This window comes from Paroedura picta, chromosome 3 (genome assembly GCF_049243985.1).
Source record: "Paroedura picta isolate Pp20150507F chromosome 3, Ppicta_v3.0, whole genome shotgun sequence".
In the NCBI taxonomy this organism is placed as follows: domain Eukaryota; kingdom Metazoa; phylum Chordata; class Lepidosauria; order Squamata; family Gekkonidae; genus Paroedura; species Paroedura picta.
In genome coordinates, this window is record NC_135371.1 from 65,278,125 (window position 1) to 65,295,372 (window position 17,248).

Sequence of the window (17,248 nt, forward strand, 5' to 3'; positions counted from 1 at the left end):
GTCTGTGAAGACAAATATTGAGAAGGTAGCATATCTGGCTGCATGTGTGATGCTATTGTTCTTCTGAGTTCTTAAATGGTGTGTGGTACTAATGGCTGTCTGGCCTGCTGTTTGCTTGTAAAGATTTTTCTGTGTTAACTGCTCAGTTATATGAGCTGATATTAGTTGGTAACAGCAGAGTGCTCCCAGCATCTCAGTTGGAAGAGACCTCCTGGGTCATCTAGTCCAACCCCCTCCCTGCACTATGCAGGACACTCTCTTGAGAAAGAAACACCTGAAAGGTTGCCTGCACCTGCAATAAAATGTTGGGTGCTGTTTCTTATTACCTGTTCGTGTGCAAAGACACTTGGGCCATGCTGATTTATTCACTCCCTGACTGTAATATCAAAATTGTTGTGATGTTTCCACAACAGATACAAAGGGGGAAATTTGTATACATGTCGTGTGTGGCACCCATAGTGCTAGAAAAGTCTGATGTTTCACCTGTCCTCTCAAAAACACAGAACGTACATGCTACAGTTTAAATGCTGCAATCGATCAGCACATTTTCCTAGTTTTTCCCTCTGACCCTAGGACAATTTATTCTTAAGGGCATTTTCCTCCTTCACTGCAGCATCCCAATTTATAATCCTAATCTTTATCTTTCCTGGCGTTGGAAAGGACTGCTGGTAGGAGGAAAAAGCTAGGAAGATGCAGCATCCTTGTGCTGGATCCATCCTAAAGTAGTGGCCAGAATACATACATAGATGAAATAAAATCTTGGGCCGTAGGAATTCTTCCCTCATATATTTGAAGCTGGTTAGAATGAAGCATTTAGAGTTACAGCCCATTATGCAAAACCATGGGATGAGCCATAGTGAAGAGCCATAGTCTGTGGAGGGGCTTTCCCATTGAAGATGGAATCTTATCTGTGCCCGCAGAATGCAAGCAGTATTTTCTAACTTAATACAAGCACTGATAAATAAAGCAGGCTTTGTAAGCGCATCAGCACCTGAATCTTTCTCAGGCAGGATTCCTAACCCTAATCAGTTTTACACAAGAGCACAGGCCAAATTCAAGCTTCATGGTTAGAAACCAGTTGGTGTTTGCCGACGCTTCACTGGCTACTCAGCCAAGCTCATTATGACTTCAAAACTTTTGTACTGTATAGTACTGTTGGTACTATACATCATTCCATGTAATTTGTATTATTTAATGTTCAATGTAAACCTCCCAGAGCTGCAAAGAAATGGGTGGTATAAAAATCTAAATAAATAAATAAATAAATAAATAGTAGCCAACTATCTGTTTGGCAATCATCGTACACTGCCCTCCTTTTAGTCTGTATCAGTCACCTTCTATTTTAGCCGCTTGTTGAAATAAGGGGAGCAAATCCTTATTAGGTAAAGCAGGGGTAGTCAACCTGTGGTCCTCCAGATGTCCATGGACTACCATTCCCATGAGCCCCTGCCAGAAAACGCTGGCAGGGGCTAATGGGAATGGTAGTCCATGGACATCTGGAGGACCACAGGTTGACTACCCCTGAGGTAAAGGATACAACTCTCAGAGAATCTTTGGTTGGTTTAGTCTGGTTATGAAAAGCAAGAAAGTTAAATATCTTTAAACCACTCCTGTGGAGCGGATTAAATAAAAGGGTAAGGGGTGTCAGGGAGGAGTTAGGGTGGGCCCTGCCCGGGATAAAAACTCAGAGGGGCCAATCAGGAGCCGCTAAGCGAGTGTCCATCCAGGGCCAAGCCGCCAATGGGGAGCCGCGCGAAGCGTGGCTCCCCATTGGCGGCTTGGCCCAGCCTCGCCAGGCCGGCCGCGTACTCACCTCGCAGATCGCGCTCGCAGCCTGCGGGGTAAGTCCTCCGGCCCTGCCATTCCGCCATCTTCAGCAAGGAGCAGGGGCGCCGCCTCGAAGACGTGGCGTCCCTGTTCCTTTTCCACCCCGGGGACCCTGGCCGTTCAGAGGGATCCTCCATTGTTCACAGCTTTCTCCCACCGCCCTTACGTCGCGGGAGGCGCAAAGCGCCTCCCGATCCACCCCCCTCCCAGTTCGCCCTCATGGCTCCAGCTGCCCCCATTCCAGCCCCCGCCACTCACTCCGGCCGCACTCCTCGCCACTTGCCCGCACGCCCAGGAGGGCCCCGCAGCTCTGCCCGCCGAGCCACCACCGCCGCCAGCTGCCCTGCCGCCTTCAGCCGCCCACACCAACCTCACGGCTCTCAGCTGGCCCGCGCGGCAGGGAGCCGCCCGCACTGCGCCCGCCTCAGCCAGCCACGCTGTCTTCGCCGTCGCCGACCGGCTGCGCCTGCCACCGCTTGCACGCCGGCCCACATTCCCGGCGCTGGCTCCTGCCGCGATCCGGCCCGCCGCCACCAGCCAGTTTGGCCGCACACAGCCCGAACCTCGCGCACCCGCGTGGGAGCTGGTGCCACCACCACGCATCTCCAGGTAGGCCGCAGATCGGGCAGCCCAGTGCTCCACACACCCGCAACCCCAACTCCCCAGCCTTGCTAGGGCCCACTGTATTGGCACTACAGTGGGCTTATTTTCTAGTTAGAAAATAATATAGGAAGGTAAATGAAAACACATGAAGCATACTTAGCAAAACAGGTATGTTTGTTTATACCATATTAGTTTAGAACAAAATAGAGCTGAGTCTTCCTCATTACTATTTAGAATTTACTATATGCCATCAACCAATATGTTAGAGTTTGAGAAGCAAGCTGCTTCACTTGATAAATCTGTGGCTAAGGTTCATTGTTGCTCATGAGTTAGGCATTGAGTTAAAATGCTGCAACAAGTTAGGACCTTGGCTTCCTATCTTGCTGTTCTTGTAGAATCCTGTGCCAAACAGGTTTGTGGGACAACTTACGTGTCCCATCTTGTAAGCAGGATGTTTGCTTGTAGGGGCAGATTGTTTGTCAAAACTGAAGTTTTCGCAGGGTAGCTAGAGCTTTTCTGGGACATGGGTGGCCTTTTTGTGGACACGTAGTGTTCTTGATTGAGATTCCTGTGATGGTTTAGCTTTGACAGCAGTTAATGTGTATCCAGTAAAACATGGAGATTTTTAAAGATATTAGCCAGAAGAGGCTATACTATATAGAACTGTTAGAACTCGTATTAAGGTGGATATCCTTTGCAGGCAAAGCTTCATGATATCTCCTCTCTGTTTTGCAGACGGTTGGCACGTGTTTGCTTTCTCAGATATCTGAATGGTGGTGCTTTTTATCTTTGAGAAACTTCTCCTTCCACCCCATGCAACTCTCCCCATGCCCCATATGTGTGACTGGTGCCCAACGCAATGTGTGTTTGTCAAACCATGGAGGTGGGGAAACATGGCAAGAACACAACCCACACAGGAGGCAGAGGGGTCCTGCTGGAGCCTTTCATTCATCAAGTGGGCGGCCACAGCAGCATGATGCGCTATGATGACCACACTGTGTGCAAGCCTCTCATTACCAGAGAACAGCGCTTCTATGAGTCCTTGCCTCCAGAAATGAAGGAATTCACACCCGAATACAAAGGTGAGCCTTCAGCATTTCTAGAGAATCTGGTTTAAATCCAAAACGTTCCTACCTTTTGAAACCATGCATTTTCTTGGTGGTGATTTCTGTGAGCATGGGAAATGCAGTTTTTTTCTTCCAACGCCTTGGTATTCACATGTCACTGGCAGGAAATTGCATGTTTTTGTTGGATTACATGTTACTTCTGTCATGCAAACCGGCTTGTGTGAAAGGTTCTGGCATACTAGACTTTCATCTCCTTTCCGTTACTTGTAAGTGCCTGACAGAATCCATTACTTTATATTTCCGATAGTACTGTCTGTTGCGAGAGCTAGGTTTTAATATTTTTAAAGTTATTTTATTTTGGTGATAATAGCAGCCAATGGAGAGCTTTTTGCCACAGCACCACATCTGTGTTTAGCAGACCTGGTTTTCTAAATGTACTTAACCCTGACAACATCTTGCGCAGCCTTCAGCAGTACCAGCTTTGTGTTTGTCTAAGTGCAACAGAGTGTACTGTGGGGCCAATTGCTGTATGTCCAGTGCAGTGCTTAACTTGCTAAGGATACTAAATAAATGTTTTGTTAAACAAAACTATGATGGGAGGAACCAGTGTTCTAGAAATGGAGCACCGTCAGTTGGCATTACTCTTCTTATAGTGGAGGCACTGCAGAAATGAACATCTCCGTGGAAAACATTGTTCCCTATATTGCAGTAATTTTTTTCCTACACAGCATCACTCTTGATTAAATTGGGAAGATCACACATACTTTTATTTTTATTAATCACATTGGGAAGCTAGCCTAATTTTATGATTTCAGTATGGGACACACTCATAATTCCATTATTATTCAGAGGCTTCCCTTTCTCAGCAAGAAAAAAATATGGTGTGTCTTACTCTGAACATTCTACTTAATAATAAAGCTGGTATGCAAAAAGTTATGGCTGTGCACAAAAATTGACAGCAGTGACTAATAAGCATGAGGAGGAATTATCTGGGCACTGACACTGCAGAAAATGACTTGAGTTTCACCTGTAGCATATATACACTGAAATATTTATTCTTTTCATGGGCAGAACTGACAGCAAAGTTTATTTAACCTTCTATTCTGGTGCTGCTTTGGAGCATACAGCTCTACACTTTTAAACCAAGACCTTGAAAACAGTACCTAATCTGACCTGCAATTTGCAAACTAGCATTCCCATTATAAAACTGTAAGGTTGTAGACCTAGATGCCACAGCTGTTTCATCGCCTAGAGCAGGAGTAGCCAAGTGCTGTATTCTCAGATGCCAATCTACACTAGGAGTTTGAACTATGTGTTGCTGTGCACTTTGAGTCCCTCACAAGATATGACGCTCCATAATAAAATTGGTGCCATCTAGCAGTAAGAATTTCAGTTGTAAAGTGCATGTGTTCGAGCATACCATTAACTGATAAAAATATGAACCCTTGCATGCATTGTATATAGAGAATCCAAGAGAGAGGTGCAGCACTAAGGTTTAAAGTATTCCTTGTTCTTGCAACTGAAAATAGTTTTTCCTCTTCCACTGAAACGGAACAGTCTTTCTGCTGTAACTTGATGGATGGGTACATCATCAGCTGTTGATGGATGATTTCCTGAGGGATGACTGGCATCTTCCTGCCTCTGAACAGCCATACTAATACAGGTTTGGCTGCTACTTGGCTGTGGGGTAAGAGGAGGCAAACAGCTCATTGGCTCTTAGGCTGTTCTGTTTGAGAGACAGGAAAAAAAGAATCCCAGTGCCTGCAGCCGTGATATTTAGCATGTTCCTTCAAGGTTGTCCCAATGAATATAATGAAATAGTCCTCAGGATTGCAGCTTTGTATCCCAGTCTTGTGCACATTTATTCAGAAATAGGTTCCATTTATTTCAGTTGGACTTACTCATAAGCCAACATGTATAGAATTGCTTGCCACGGTGTTAAATGTATAAATCCCATTAGTGAATCATAGTGTTCTATTTGGAAATTAATTTAGATTGTGTAATCCGAAGCTTGTCTTCCCCAGCTACAATTTATTTAAACTGTGATGTGATCGTTTTGCTGAGAACCAAGTAACGACCTGATGTCAGATCCTGGGTCAATTTCAGCCAATTGACTCTTTAAGCTAGGTTGCAGCACTGGCCTGAGGGCAGCAACGTTTTATACAACTAATTGTAAGAATTGTAAAACTAGGGAACTTGTCAGTGTTCACCTTCCTTGTGCAGCCTATCATGCCCCTGAAGCACTGACCCCATGGATTGGTGGATTCCCAGGAACAGCATAAGGTCTTCTGGAGTTCGTGGGGTGTATGTGTGTGAATAATATTCCCTGTCTTCTGCTTGCAGAAGTAGGCTCTGTCAGTGTAAAACGTTACCAGGAATCAGGCTTCAATCTATAAATGCATTTATTCTTCAAATAAGCATGTCTCATTGTCCTGGTTTCTTCTAAATTACACATGCAGGAGAGAGAAGCACCTGAAAAGCTTATTGTTTGATGGAGGCAGCACACAGTTCCAAGAGAGACAGATACTTTTGTTGCAGATATCAAAGACAGTAGAAATGTAGAGTTGCAGAAGTGGCCCCAGGGCCAAAAAGCAAAAGATGCAAAATGCAGATCTCCTCACCCCCTAATCTCAATTTTCTTCACAGTAGATGGTTTTGATTATTAGCTCCTTCATCCCATCCTTGACTTGTTCTTACATTGTCAATTTTGTAGCTGGTCATACGCACTGACAATATTGCATATTAGGCATGCTAGGAATGAACCATTCCACTTCTTTTTGGCAGGGGTGGTGTCTGTCTGTTTTGAGGGAGACAGTGACGGCTACATTAACCTGGTAGCATACCCCTATGTGGAGAGTGAAGCTTTGGAGCCAGACGATGTGCCAGAAAGGGACCAGCCACGTCGTAAACACTCTCGCAGAAGTCTGAACAGGTCAAGCAGTTCCAGTGAGCACAAAGAGGAAAAAGCAGGGCTGGCCTGTGAAAACTCAGAAAGGTACTGTTGCTTTTTCTTTAGTTCAGTTCAGAAGTTGCTTCTCTGAATCAGCGTTTCAACAAAACGGTTGCTGGCAAGATCAGCCCTTGTATGTGCCTGGCAGGTGTCTCCTAAGATATATGCAAGGCTTGGTATCCAGCCAGTGTGCATGCCCCATTCTCCTAGAGCTGTACTACAGAAAAAATTAACATTTGGATTAGCAAATATAGTTGTGTTGCTTATAACTCATATCCATAACAGCAGCACTGTTAACTATGAGCTATATCATTGTGCCAGCAGCAACAGCCAAGAGATGAAGAGCCTCAAGACGCACCTCCATTCAGATGTTCCGTTTCAGATGCTTGATGGAAATAGTAGCCTGAGTTCTGAAAATATCACCTATAACCCATGGAGTCTACGTTGCCACAAGCAACAGCTGAGCCGTATGCGCTCAGAGTCGAAGGAACGAAAGCTCTACAGTATCCTCCAAATAGAAGAAATCTTTCCTGTCCTTTCATGTCTGTACCTTGTGTGTCAGACATGCACATGCTGCTTCCCCATAGCCTTCAGCCATAGTTCCTCCACATTTTTCCACCATCACATAACTAATATCCCAATGCCAGTTGTGGCCATGGACTCTCGGTTGCAGCTTTTAGAAGGGAGCTTGCTCTCCTTTCCTTGACCTGTCTGCATTTCACTAAATATGAAGTTATATTTTTGCTAACTTTGAGTCTCTTGATTTTTAAAAAAAATTATAGCCTGCCTTGTGGTTTTGTATGTGTGCTTTGTGTCATTTGACTGGCTTCCTTTTTGTGTCTGAATGTATTTTATCTGCCAGAGCATTTAGAAAGTGAAACTTTAGGACATTTGTGGGAACCATGCAGGGCAATACTAGAAATTTAGAGCTCCAAGAGATGAATTCTCCTTGACCAACTCATTAGAATTCCTTTTGCTGGAGAATGTGGTACATCACTTCAAATTTCCCTGTGTGCTTGATCTGAAAATGGGGACCAGACAGCATGGAGATGACGCCTCCGAAGAGAAGGCCGCTCGACAGATGAAGAAGTGTGCACAGAGCACCTCAGCCTCACTAGGGGTACGAGTTTGTGGAATGCAGGTATGGGGTGCTAGCAAAATGTGCATTATGTACATTGTATCTGTAAAGAAGTGTCCTTTTTTGTAGTTTTCCTAATCTTTTTATTCTGTAGGACTTCTGTCAAAACGGGATCCAGGTAATATCCATTTTCAGTGAGATTCTTTCATGAGTGACAAGTCCTCTGAGTCTTCAGTATTTTTATCAATTTTATAAGTATTGAGAATTTAAACCTTATATATAATAATAGATGGGAATGATAAGGGACCAAAATGGTAGGGACCTCACTGAAGCAGATTTTAAAAAGGTGGCAAAATTATACAGAGGAGCTATACAAGAGCGAACTTGATAACCACGATGGGATACTTACTGACCTAGAGCCAGACATCCTGGAATGTTGAAGTCAAATGGGCCTTAGGAAGTCTGAGAAACAATAAAGCTAGTGGTGGTGACAGCATTCCAGTTGAACTATTCAAAATCTTAAAAGACAATGCAGTAAAAGTGCTACACTCAATATGCCAACAAATTTGGAAAACTCATCAATGGCTACAGGATTGGAAAAGGACAGTTTACATTCCAATCCCAAAGAAGGGCAACGCTAAAGAATGTTCAAACTACCACACCATTGCACTCATTTCTCATGCTAGCAAAGTTATGCCCAAAATCCTACAGGCTAGGCTCCAGCAATATGTGGACCGAGAACTTCCAGAAGTACAGGCAGGATTTCGAAGAGGCAGAGGAACTAGAGATCAAATTGCCAACATACACTGGATCATGGAGAAAGCTAGGAAGTTTGAGAAGAACATCTACTTCTGCTTCATTGACTACGCTAAAGCCTTTGATTGTGTGGAGCACCACAAATTGTGGCAAGTTCTTAAAGAGATGGGAATACCAGAGCATCTCATTTGTGTCTTGAGAAACCTATATGGAGGTCAAGAAGCAACAGTGAGAACCGAGCATGGAATCACTGACTGGTTCAAAATTGAGAAAGGAGTTTGGCAAGGCTGTATACTGTCACCTTGCCTATTTAACTTGTATGCAGAGCACATCATGAGAAAGGTGGGGTTAGATGAGTCTTGGGATCAAGATTGCAGGGAGAAATATCAACAACCTCAGATATGCAGATGATACCACTCAAATGGCAGAAAGTGAAGAGGAACTAAAGAGCCTGTTGATGCGGGTGAAGGAGGAGAGTGCAAAACTTGGTTTGAAACTCAATATCAAGAAAACGAAGATCATGGCATCCGGCCCTCTCAATTCCTGGCAAATAGATGGGGAAGAAATGGAGATAGTGGCAGATTTTATTTTCCTGGGCTCCAAGATCACTGCAGATGGGGACTGCAGCAAAGAAATTAAAAGATGCTCCTGGGGAGGAAAGCTATGGCAAATCTAGACAGCATCCTAAAAAGCAGAGACATCACCTTGCCAACAAAAGTGCGTTTAGTCAAGGCTATGGTATTCCCAGTTGCAATGTATGGCTGTGAAAGTTGGACCAAAAGGAAGGCCGAGCGTCAAAGAATTGAGGCTTTTGAACTCTGGTGCTGGAGAAGACTCTTGCGAGTTCCTTGGACTGCAAGGCGAACAATCCGGTCAGTCCTAGAGGAGATCAGCTCAGACTGCTCCCTAGAAGGCCAGATTCTGAAGATGAAACTCAAATACTTTGGCCACCTCATGAGAAGGAAGGACTCCCTGGAGAAGAGCCTAATGCTGGGAGCGATCGAGGGCAAAAGAAGAAGGGGACGACAGAGAATGAGGCGGCTGGATGGAGTCACTGAAGCAGTCGGTGCAAACTTAAATGGACTCCGGGGAATGGTAGAGGACAGGAAGGCCTGGAGAATCATTGTCCATGGGGTTGCGATGGGTCAGACACGACTTCGCACCTACCAACAACAACATATAATAATAGTATAACACTGGCCACAGGCTCACATAGGTATGGGGATACGGGTCTGTTTTGATACGTTCCCCAGATACTGGTCTGTATTGACACGTGTCAATACAGACCGGTATCCCCATATCTATGGGAGCCTGTGGCCAGTATTATATTATTATTATTATTATATAAGGTTTAAATTCTCAATACTTATAAAATTGATAAAAATACTGAAGACTCAGAAGACATGACACTGATAAAAGAATCTCACTGAAAACGGATATTACCTGGATCCCGTTTTGACAGAAGTCCTACAGAATAAAGAGCTAAGGAAAACTACAAAAAAAGAGGACACTTTTCTTTCTTTAATGAATATATTTATTATATACCCTAACTTCACAAGTGTATATGATTTTCACTCAAATGTTCTTTATTGACACATTGTTACTTTGACACAGTGGTTAATGTAGAGAGTTGAGCAAATTTACATGGAAAAGGCATACTATGATATTAACATTAATACATTTTTCTAACAAGCAGCTTCTTGGCCATCATGTGGAACACATTCCACGTAATGGCCAAGATGGTTGGTGAGGGCCAGCGCTGAGCCTTGCTGGCTACGCTGCCCCTGCGGCCCATCTTCCAAGGCTGTCTCCACTCTCCTGTGGCCAGGACTGGCCTTGGAAGATGGGGGGCAGCAGAGTACCGAGTGGGGCTGAGCACTGGGCCTCGCGGCTCTGCTGCTGTCCATCTTCCTGGGCTGGTTCTGCTCTCCTGAGGGCGGAACCAGCTTTGGAAGATTGCCAGTGTAGCCGCTGCCTGGGTCTCTGGGGCTGATATGGCTGCTGCTTTGGCCGCCTCCTCTTCCTCCACCTTCCTGGCTCTTCTGGTGCACTCCCTGGGGCAGGACTACGGATGTCATGTCCATAGCCATTTCCATTTCAGGGGTGATGGTGCCAGTAGATGTGTTCCATATCAATAAAATGACTTTATAACATAATTATTAATGAAGATTTTTGGAAATGAGATGATAGTTGTGCCAGGATATTGCTTACATTGCCCAAAGCAAGGATTCTTAGTGTGGCTTACTGAGCTGAAGTGTCACAACTTAGAACATAGGCAGGTTAGTAAATTGTGCCCATTCTCCCATATAGGGAATGAGAATTCATGTGGCATATATCTTTTATCCTTAAGAGTCACTTTGACTTGCGTATGAAAAAGTAGCTGCCTGTCAGGGATGTAAATTGGATACCTGCTTTTGGGATAACATAGAAATAAATGTATTATCACATAAAACTGCAGGAGGGTGCACTGCTTTCCCAACTGAGAATTGGAAGATTGCACTCCAAACATAACAAAGAGATTGTTTGTTCATAGGACTGCCCCAGGTAGGCCAGCTTGTTACTGTTGCTATGAGAAACACCACAGATCCTCCCTTGATGTCCAAACATACCCTCATAGCTTGTTTGCTAGTGCCCTCTGCTGGATGCTGTTTGTTTGTTTTGTTTTTTTAAAAGAAAAAAAATAAAGGTTCTTAACTGATTTTACTGTACACTACCATTCTGAATTTATAAAGTGGTGTTTTGGAATCTAATTTGAAAGAAACTGATTTTTACTTGCTGTAAATACTAGATTTTTAATCTAGTGGGAGTTACTGGTTAGTGATGCATTTCGCTGGCTGACTAGCACTTTTTACTTGTGCTGTCCTACAGAGCAGTGGCTTGTGCATTATGGCCAGTTTCACTGTAACACTTGTATTGAATGGAAAACTTGCATACATTTGTTGTATTTGCTAACATAATGTATAATCCAAACTTTGGGAGCATAAACAAAGACTGTTGAGTTTCAGTGGCTGTTATTTGACTGTTAATGTCCCCCTCTGTTTAAACCAAAAGATATCTTGACTCATTCTGACTTTGAGGTGTGTTTTAATGGAGAAGAAGTTCTTTCTTTCTTTCTTGCTTGCTTGCTCAATGCTCAATGCTCAATGCTCAATGCTCGCTCCCTTCCCCTCCCCTTCCTATAGAGCAAGGCATCTCTATCTCATTGTTTGCCAAACACAGTGTGGCCCTTTTTTGGCCTGGCTTTGTGAACAGTGCAGAAGTTTTCCTGGATTACTGTAGAAGATGATGACTGATTACTATTACCTTGTAGATTTTTGAAATTTGGCTATACATCCTGATTGATACATGTTTTCTCTTGGTCTCATAGGTATACCAGCGGGATACAGGCCATTATTTGTGCCGGAATAAATACTATGGCAGAGGTCTTTCCACTGAGGGTTTTCGCAATGCTCTCTGCCAATATCTGCACAATGGTATAGAGCTACGAAAGGACCTCTTTGAGCCCATCCTTAGCAAGCTGTACAACCTGAAAGCTGTCCTGGAGAGGCAAGCCTCTTACCGCTTCTACTCCAGTTCCTTGCTCATCATCTATGATGGGAAGGACGACTGGCCTGAGACATTCATGGAGCACAGAGCAGAGATGCGTCTGAAGCAGGTGGACATCTCGCTCCCAGAGAGCCTACAGGATGGCGGCAGCACAGAATCCATCATCCCCGAGCCCAAGGTGGATGTGCGTATGATTGACTTTGCACACAGCACATTCAAAGGTTTTCGGGATGATCCCACAGTGCACGATGGGCCTGACATGGGTTACGTGTTTGGTTTAGAGAGCCTTATCAACATAATTGAACAGATGCGGGATGAGAACAAATAACTTTGGTGAAACGCTTCCGTTTTGTCTCCCCACTGATAGGAACAGACAGGACCACCGTTCCTTCATTGAAAGCAAACTCTACTGCTCTGAAAAAAGTATTGTTCCAGTGTTTTTAACTACATCAAAGGACATAATATCCTGAATGAGCCAGTCAAATATGGCTTTACCTATCCTTGCCCAGATGCTTTTCAGGAGAGATGCATCTCATGGACTCTAGCATTGAGCATTAGTGTCCAAGGCTGGTATTTATTGTGCACTCCTCTGATCATGTCTGTGTTAGGAATGGAGACTTTTACCCCATGAGAAAGAAGAGGGGTGATGTTTTAGGGTTGTAGGTTTGAGGATTTCAGTCTCCTGCTTCCTTGTCAACCTTCCATTGAGGCACTGTGGCTTGAACCTCTCTTGTGTTTGAAAAGGGCATTCGGATACAAACTGATATCACTTATGGGGGGCTCATAGAGGCACATGGTTTGCACACACTTCCCTCTGCTATTGCTGCCCCTGTGCAGGTATGAGAGACTCTTTGGAGAGTACAATTGGTAGTACAATTTATTTTCTCTAATCTGGGTGTTACTGTATTATTCTGACTAGGGAAGTAAATGACCAAAGGAAAGCCAGAGCAGTGCATGATGGTTTTGATTTGTATTCCATTGGTGAAATTTGCCTGTGTTCCCGCACCATTCCCTGAAGCTGAGATAGAAGCTCTCCAAATTCCAGAAATGCCTGGACATGGCTACACAATATTATCTTGATCTCTAACTTCATGGGAGAGTGGAGCTAGCTAAGGATAGTATATCATAGTTAATCTGGTCCCTTACCATTTTTCTGGGACTGACTTTTCCATCCCACCCTTTTACAATTTTGTTGATCCAATAACATTTTGTTGACCCAATAATGTAGTTGCCAACTTCATTCAAACCCAAGCACTTCAGTGTAGAAGTTGCAGTTTTCCCTTCCCCCCTCCTCCTTCTCAAGAAGATTTTCTGGTGAACTGTACATTTCTACATGTTTCAACCACAGTAGTTGTGTGAGGGGTGCATCTACCTGGCTTTGAACAGTGGTATCACAGCTGCATGTGCTGCCACCTGTGCTTGATTTTTCCTCAGGGAATTGGCATTTTGCTGGCCTTGTTCCTGTGATTGGTGACTAGCTGAATGCCTCTGGGCCAGAATCTGACCCCACATGTGTGTTCGCAGTTCTGTTGTGTGGAGTGTCCATATTAATCCAATGACAGTCCCAAGTGTTGCTCCTTTAGACCCCAGAAGCTGTCTCCTCATGAGTAGAGACAAAATGCACTAGGTCTCTTTGAAATGCAATGTGTTGGGAAAATAGCTGCTATCCTAGAGAACTGATATCAGGGCATTAAGATAGGACAAGAAGGCTCAATGATGTGCTGTTCTTGTGCCTCCTTTTTGGATGGTATGGCCTTTATAGGGTCATTCTGCATGTTTGCAAGAAGAACCACCTCTGTATCAGCCAATCCAGCACTAGTCCAAGATCTTGGTGGTACTAGAGGAAGCTACTATAATAAGGGACATTTTACAATTGGAACAGGGTAATGCAGTTTCTTCAGCATTACTTTTGATTCCCAGAATTGAAGGGAAAAGCAGAGTGTTGTTAGATTCTCGAGCCTTGTTTTTGGAAGCTTCCTTATTAAGTGCGAGGCAGCATAAATGGTTTCAGATGAACAGCATCCTTCAAGATTGCCTTGAAAGGTTTGGATTCTAAGGAATTGTTAATTTCTCCAGTACTTCCCTAACAAGGAAAAGAATATAGACAAACACTCTACAAAAGATTCCTTCCTATTCTAGTGATAGATTTGTTTTGTAATCTTTAAAAAAAAATCCTCTGGACCACTCAAATGTTCTTGTAAGTTCCAGAGCTTGTAAATAGCAAATTTTCGATGTTGTCAGGTTTTGTTTTTATAAAGCTAATAGCTCTGTTTAAGCTCTATAAGGAACCAAAAATATTAAAGGATGTGAGTTTTTCAGTATTGTAGCATTGTGGTTAATTTTGAGACAGCATAACTACAAAGCACAGTCTTGTTCAATAGCAATAAGCCTTCTGTGTTCATTGGGGTTTTGCTCCAGAATGAGCAAAAGGACACGGTTATAACTGTTCTTTGAACCGGAATACTTTGCACATCTGAATGGAGTTTTTTTTTTTATCATCAAGTGATTTGCTTTCAGCCAGACTGAGTACCAATGAATCCAGTATAGAGATATGTATACATAGCCTCTTACAGAACATTGGGGATGGGGTGGGGTGGGATGCACACGCACACGCAGCTGGTCAGTACTGGAGTAGAAGGAATTTTGACGCTCTGGCAAAGCTGTATAAGGAAATATCTGCAGGGCCAGTTTGGAAAGTACCATACTGTCAGGGCAAATGAATTCAACTGGATCTTATGTTGTTAGTTAATTCTGAGCCATCTTGTTGGGTGTGCATCAGCATTAGTTTCTGCAACTTGACATTTGCCTTTGGATTGAAAGCAGCTCTATTCTGGGAATATGCACCAACTGCAATGGAGACAGTTCATAAGGTAAAAAATGTCTTCACAGGTGAGGGATGCGGTTAATGTATGCAATGACATGCAGGGTTCAGTTCATAAAAAATGATGTATGGAATTCTTTTAGAACTTCGAGGAGGAATAGTTTGCCATTCTTGATTGTACTTCATGTTTCCAGCTTGTTGATTGCCAGGATGAAAGATAAGTAGATCAGTGATGTGCAAATATGTTCCCTGGTCATTTTTGCCTTGAAACAAAGGGCACTTAATCTGGCCAAAGCAAAGCTAGCTTATCCTATGGGTTTTGTATAGCATTCTGTGTCCCATTATATTTGGTTATACAAATGAGGCAAACATAATTTGCTAAGTCAGGACACACCACTTGTTCTTAATGCTGCAGCCAGATCTCCTTATGGCTCAGATGGCTGCCATTTGTAGAAATCTGCCCTTCTCTCCTTGGTTCTACCTCATTATCTAAGGTAAAAATCCTTCAAGATCCTTGCTAGGTTTCTTATGCCTGTAGGTATGTTGCCATAGAACTAGAAGCTACATTTTGTATGTTACCTAATGCCAATTTGCAGAACAACAAATTTGCTCAAGAAGACATTAATTTTGAACAACAAATTTAAAAGTAAATCTACTTGACTCCTTGCTCTTTTCACTCTAATGGGCTGTGAGTGTAATTCTTAGTTCATCGGAACAAGGCAGGAGTATAGTCAGCCCTCTGTTGAAATGCCTGTAGGATGGATAGTGAGAGCCCCTGAGTGTAAAGGAGAATGGTGCCCAACAAAGCCATTTTGCATGCACTTATACATTCAGGTCCTCTTTTGGAGACTTGTGTAAAAAATTCTTCCAGCCTGTTTGTTGTCCTTTACAGCTTTGTGTCTAGGTGTGTGGATTCCTGTAGCAGAACTTTGCACGGACTGTGTTGTTGCCTTCATGTGGATTATCAGCCAGCTTCTCAGCCTTCTGGAATACATAGCCAGCTATCTCTCTAGCAATACATAGAAATGGCTAGCTTTGGGGTGTAAAACCAGAAAGGGTTCACTTATTTTACATATAAGGTCCAGGGAAGAGGGTTGGCAGATAAATACTCTTGTATTTGTGAGCACACCAGAGGAGGACTGTGGGTTCTGTTCCTTTTGTATTGGAGGTGGCAGTTGCTGCCTTAAACTTTTCTTCCTTTCCTTTGTTAGAGGCTACTAGTGCACTGTGCTTTCGTTAATACCTGATTTTGCCCTTTCAGCTGGACAGGAGCCACCTTTTTATTAGTACCACCATACCAGATGTGCTGCATGATCTGTCACACATACTAGTTCAGATTGCTACCCTGTGAAGGACGGAGTGTTGCAGTAGGGTTGATGTTCAATCCAATGACTCCAAAGGAGGCCTTCTTTGTGGCGGGGTGGGGGAGTTGCTGTCTACATTTGCCTTGTGGCATCTGTATCTGCATTGTACAGAACTTGGCTTCTCTTGCAAACTGATGAAGAGACAGTCAGTGTGAATGTCTGTAGCCCTGCCTACATGCCTGCCACTAATAGTTTATCCATTCAGATCCTGTCCCTTCACAGAGGACCAAATGAGTTCAGTGACCATTTGCCTGCTTGCAGGGCTGAATTAGATGGTGTCATTTCGGAAGGCCGATAACCATAGTACCTGCTGGGGGAAGGAGCTGCAGCTAGCCAATATCTCATTGAGAACACCACCAGCAACTTGCCAAGAGTCCTTGGAGTGCCCCTGTGTATATACTCTGCTGCTACTGGTATGTAATGTGGAGGGTGCAATCCATGGGCAGATGCTGCTGTACACTGATGCAAGGAACCTGCTTTATTGCTTACTGTGTAACAAACTCTTGGATTTAACGGGAGAGGCAATTTTTGCTTTTCATAGATGGGGACAGAGAGATGGGCTCCAGGCATATGTAGTTTGCTTGTTTTACATTTAAGCCTGGAAAGAGTCATCCTGGTTGAGTTCATACTTTAGTTGTATTTGTACTATTATTGCATGCTTATCTCAGGAGCAAAATGTTTGTTTTTTATACTTCAAGAAGTCTAGGTGCAAAATGGTCTCTATGAGAACTGCTCGAAAGGGAAGAAGTGTTGCTGTGATCAGGGAGCACAGTTGTAACCTAGAGGAGGAAGGTTCCCAGCTCTCCCTTTTGACTTGACTGGGAGGGATAACAGCATCACATTATAAACTTCTTGTATATTTTTTTCTGTTTCAGTGCCAGTTTGTTGGGCTGAGTCAAGCTTTTGGGCATGAGAAATATCAGTATCTGTACTCATACACCCTGCACCCTTGGCTCTCCGGTTGTGTATAAAGTTATATGTGCATATAAATAAAGTGCTAGACATCTAGCTGTGGCTGTGTGTCTGTCTGTGTGGCTATCTTCTACGCTAGCGATCCCCAACCTGTGGGCCGCGGACCACATGTAGTCCTTCGACTAATTGGAGGTGGGCCCTGAAGGACGCCTTCCCCCCCCCCCGGCCCTTTACTTCATCCCCCCCCCCCCCCGGCCCTTTACAACACACTTCATTGTTGTGGCGTGTCTGTATCTTATTTTGAAGGGATGTTTAAACATTACC

General features: G+C 43.8%; 1 protein-coding gene across 6 annotated transcripts in view; it reads left to right on the forward strand.

Annotated features, from left to right (window-relative positions):
• The window catches only part of IP6K1 (inositol hexakisphosphate kinase 1), a 29,284-nt gene extending 12,252 nt beyond the window's left edge, over window positions 1-17,032 (forward strand). The window contains exons 1-6 of one of the 6 annotated variants that reach the window (XM_077326117.1): window positions 1,811-2,436; window positions 3,166-3,512; window positions 6,282-6,492; window positions 6,769-6,950; window positions 7,413-7,588; window positions 11,649-17,032. In XM_077326117.1, coding sequence (XP_077182232.1) covers window positions 3,290-3,512; window positions 6,282-6,492; window positions 6,769-6,950; window positions 7,413-7,588; window positions 11,649-12,155 — 1,299 coding nt within the window. In that variant the 5' untranslated portion in view covers window positions 1,811-2,436; window positions 3,166-3,289 and the 3' untranslated portion in view covers window positions 12,156-17,032. Of the gene's footprint in view, window positions 1-1,810; window positions 2,437-3,165; window positions 3,513-5,054; window positions 5,185-6,281; window positions 6,493-6,768; window positions 6,951-7,412; window positions 7,589-11,648 lie in introns of those variants that run through there. The other 5 variants (XM_077326121.1, XM_077326116.1, XM_077326119.1 and 2 more) reach the window with 5 other exon arrangements.
• The last annotated feature ends 216 nt before the right edge of the window (window positions 17,033-17,248 follow it).